The sequence below is a fragment of the Austrofundulus limnaeus genome, unplaced genomic scaffold (genome assembly GCF_001266775.1).
Source record: "Austrofundulus limnaeus strain Quisiro unplaced genomic scaffold, Austrofundulus_limnaeus-1.0 Scaffold308, whole genome shotgun sequence".
NCBI lineage: Eukaryota > Metazoa > Chordata > Actinopteri > Cyprinodontiformes > Rivulidae > Austrofundulus > Austrofundulus limnaeus.
Genome location: NW_013952710.1, coordinates 128,697 through 131,605, shown reverse-complemented (window position 1 = coordinate 131,605; position 2,909 = coordinate 128,697). Strand labels below are relative to the sequence as shown.

Here is a 2,909-nt window from a genome sequence, read left to right as displayed (position 1 = left end):
CAAAAAAGTGCTTCAAAATTTTGTTTTATTATTATATTTCAGACAGTTCATTCAAATGATACATTGATAAGTCTTCATTATGTTTTGACAAAATGCAATTTTTGCACAYGTTTTAATCAAAACACTATATTTGCCTATTTCTCCATATCCCACTTCTAGACTTAATCCTTGTTTCGATGCGATGGGTCACATATATTAGTTTTCTGGGCGTTATTTGTTGCCGTAGCTCCTGATTTTGCAGTGGTAGTTTGTTTTTATMTTACCTCTCACTACATTATTTTTTTCTTCTAATCTCTTTTTGTCTCAGGCCATCCAAAGCAGGCAGTAGTCCCTGAAGTCTTCAGACTCTTCCACACCTTTTGGAGGGAGATGGAGGCCGAAGCACAAGATGTCAACCTGCCCTCTGAGGTGGTCTCCAAGCTGGACGACAGCGAATGTGTCTACAAGTTGTCGTCCTCTGTGAAGACGTCCCGTGGTGTCGGTAAAATCGCCATGACGCAGAAACGTCTGTTTTTGGTCACTGAGGGGAAACCAGGCTTCCTGGAAATCACCAAATTCAGAGACATACAGGTTAAGTGTTGAATCGTCCTCGGTCCCACCGGTGTGATTYTCGGACCCCCGTTTGAATCAATCCGTTCTCTGTCTCTCTGCAGGGGCTGAAGGTTGCCTCAGCTCCTTTCCTTCTCGCTCGTGTTTCCTCTCTTCGCATCCAGTCCTCCGGCAGGTCTGAAGTGTTTGAGGCCAACCTGAAGACAGAGACCAAACTCTGGAACCTGGTGGTCAGAGAGATGTGGGGGGGACGCAGGATGGCAGACCAACACAAGGTACAACACAGGAAACAAATGTCAGAATATTTTAACAAACGGGGCAGAAGCTGCAGTAATATTTACCGTCTGTTTTTTAACTTTTCTTTTCTGCACGAAATGGCCGTAAACAGGAAAATAAAAACCACATTGAAATAGACGTATCAAGATTTTAAATCCTTCTTCTTTACATTTAAATCATTCATTTAAGGTTAACAGTGGTGGGCACAGTTCCCCTAAAGCCCTAAAGCAATAATAGAGGAACTAATTTCCTGATTAGTGCTTTAGGACTTTTGCTAATTTTAAAATTTATTAGTGGATTAGCAGTTGCTAAATCAGGGTTCCTGCAGATCCTTAAAAAGTCTTAAAAGGCATTGAATTCATTGATCCAAAAATAAGGCCTTAATTAGCCTTAAAATGTCTTAAATAAATCTGTCAGAAGTCTTAAAAATGTTAACACATTGTAAATAGGATGATTATAATTTGTCTCAAAATAATTGGTGACATTTTTTTATATTCATATGCAGACATTCCTCTTTGACATCACTTCCTGTTGCTTCACATGCAAATATCTCAACAACCGTCCATCTGAGCATCGCAAAATTTGTTTCATGATATGTTAATAATGTTGTCTTTCCAAAAATTTATTCACATTTCTTACAAAAAAGTTGATGTCACGGGCACTTTAAGGTTTCATCTACAGCAAATTAGGGTTGAGAACCCACCGTGGGTCCTAAAACCAAATTAAAAGAATTCATTTTCTTCTAAAACAAACAGAATTTTCCTTTTTGTTTGTCCAGGACCCTGAGTTCATGACTCAAGCTCTGACCAACGTCTTGCTGATGGATGCTGTCGTAGGCTGCCTGCAGACACAGAAGTCCATCGCTGCTGCCTCAAAACTGGCTTACTTTGATCAATTCAACAACGAGGGTCTGGCTTGACCTTTTTTTCTCTTCCAAAAATTCTGCAGAACTCTCTGCATTTATTGGAATACCACTAAACTTTTATTTTATTTTAGGGAGTTTGATTGAACGTTATTTAATAATCTCTAATTATTTTCTATTGTTTGTTCTCTGTGCATGTTCTAAAGTTTATTTGTTCATTAGTTGTGTTTGTTCAGCTCCTATAAAGGAACCTGACCCTGCCTCAGAGACTTTAAAGCACAAGATCAACCCGTCACTGGACTTGGCAGAACCTCAGACGGTCCATGTGCTGCTGTACACTCCAGGTATCTGATGAAACTACTTTCAGAGTGATTTATTTTATGTGATGGTTAAAGAACATTCAGGTCACATTGTAGTCATATAGTAGTCATATTATCTTTAAAAACATGTCATCTTGTTGGTRTAACTTTTTTTAATCGTTGATAAGAAATTCAAGCTTAATTTGATATCATATAAGCTGAAGACTGATGAGGAAAAGTTTGCCGGTTTGGCTTTGAGCTAATTTAATTTTAATTTAAAGTTAATTTACTTCTCTCTCAGACATCATCTGTTTTTGTTTGTTTGTTTGTTTGTTTGTTTGTTTCAGGTCAGTTAAGCGGCAGCAGCTCTCAGTGTGAGATGAACCCGAAGCTGTGGGTGGCTCTCAGTGGAGGGAGGGTGGTCGTTTTTGATGCAGCCAGCTGGTTGATGCTGCAGGACGACATTCAGGTCGGAGAGGCCCAAGTGGTGAGAGCAGACACGGTTTACTGAGTTACCTTTAAATATTTAAAGAGGATTTCCTTTTATTTTCATTCTTCAAAATATCTTCCTGAGACTTGAAGAGTACTCAGACTTGTCAAGTGTGTAACAGATGTGAGCAGGTAATTTTGGCGTTTTTTTTTTTGTGCTGATGCATTTTCATTTTTTTGGAGGGATAGTGATAAAATCATAGACTTGAATAAGATCAMTAGACTGAGCCCCGCCCATACCGTCCACTGTTAGCATCTGTGACAGCATGGAGGAGCAGAAACAGACCAAACGACAACAGCTCACAGCCTCCATAGAAACTAACAGATAAACAACAGCTGAACTGGTTCTGTTTCACAGATTATCTGTCATGTTTTTACAATAAATTAATAATTATGTTAATTTCATTCAACAATCATGTAAAACAGCAGATTTA

The 2,909-nt window shown here is 38.7% G+C and overlaps 1 protein-coding gene across 1 annotated transcript in view; it reads left to right on the top strand.

Annotated features, from left to right (window-relative positions):
• Nucleotides 1–2,909, top strand: part of LOC106527087 (DENN domain-containing protein 3) — a gene marked incomplete at its 5' end in the record, with an annotated part of 22,752 nt that overhangs the window by 16,106 nt on the left and 3,737 nt on the right. The window contains 5 exon segments of the mRNA XM_014021852.1: nucleotides 308–570; nucleotides 654–824; nucleotides 1,604–1,733; nucleotides 1,924–2,031; nucleotides 2,334–2,473. Coding sequence (XP_013877306.1) covers nucleotides 308–570; nucleotides 654–824; nucleotides 1,604–1,733; nucleotides 1,924–2,031; nucleotides 2,334–2,473 — 812 coding nt within the window.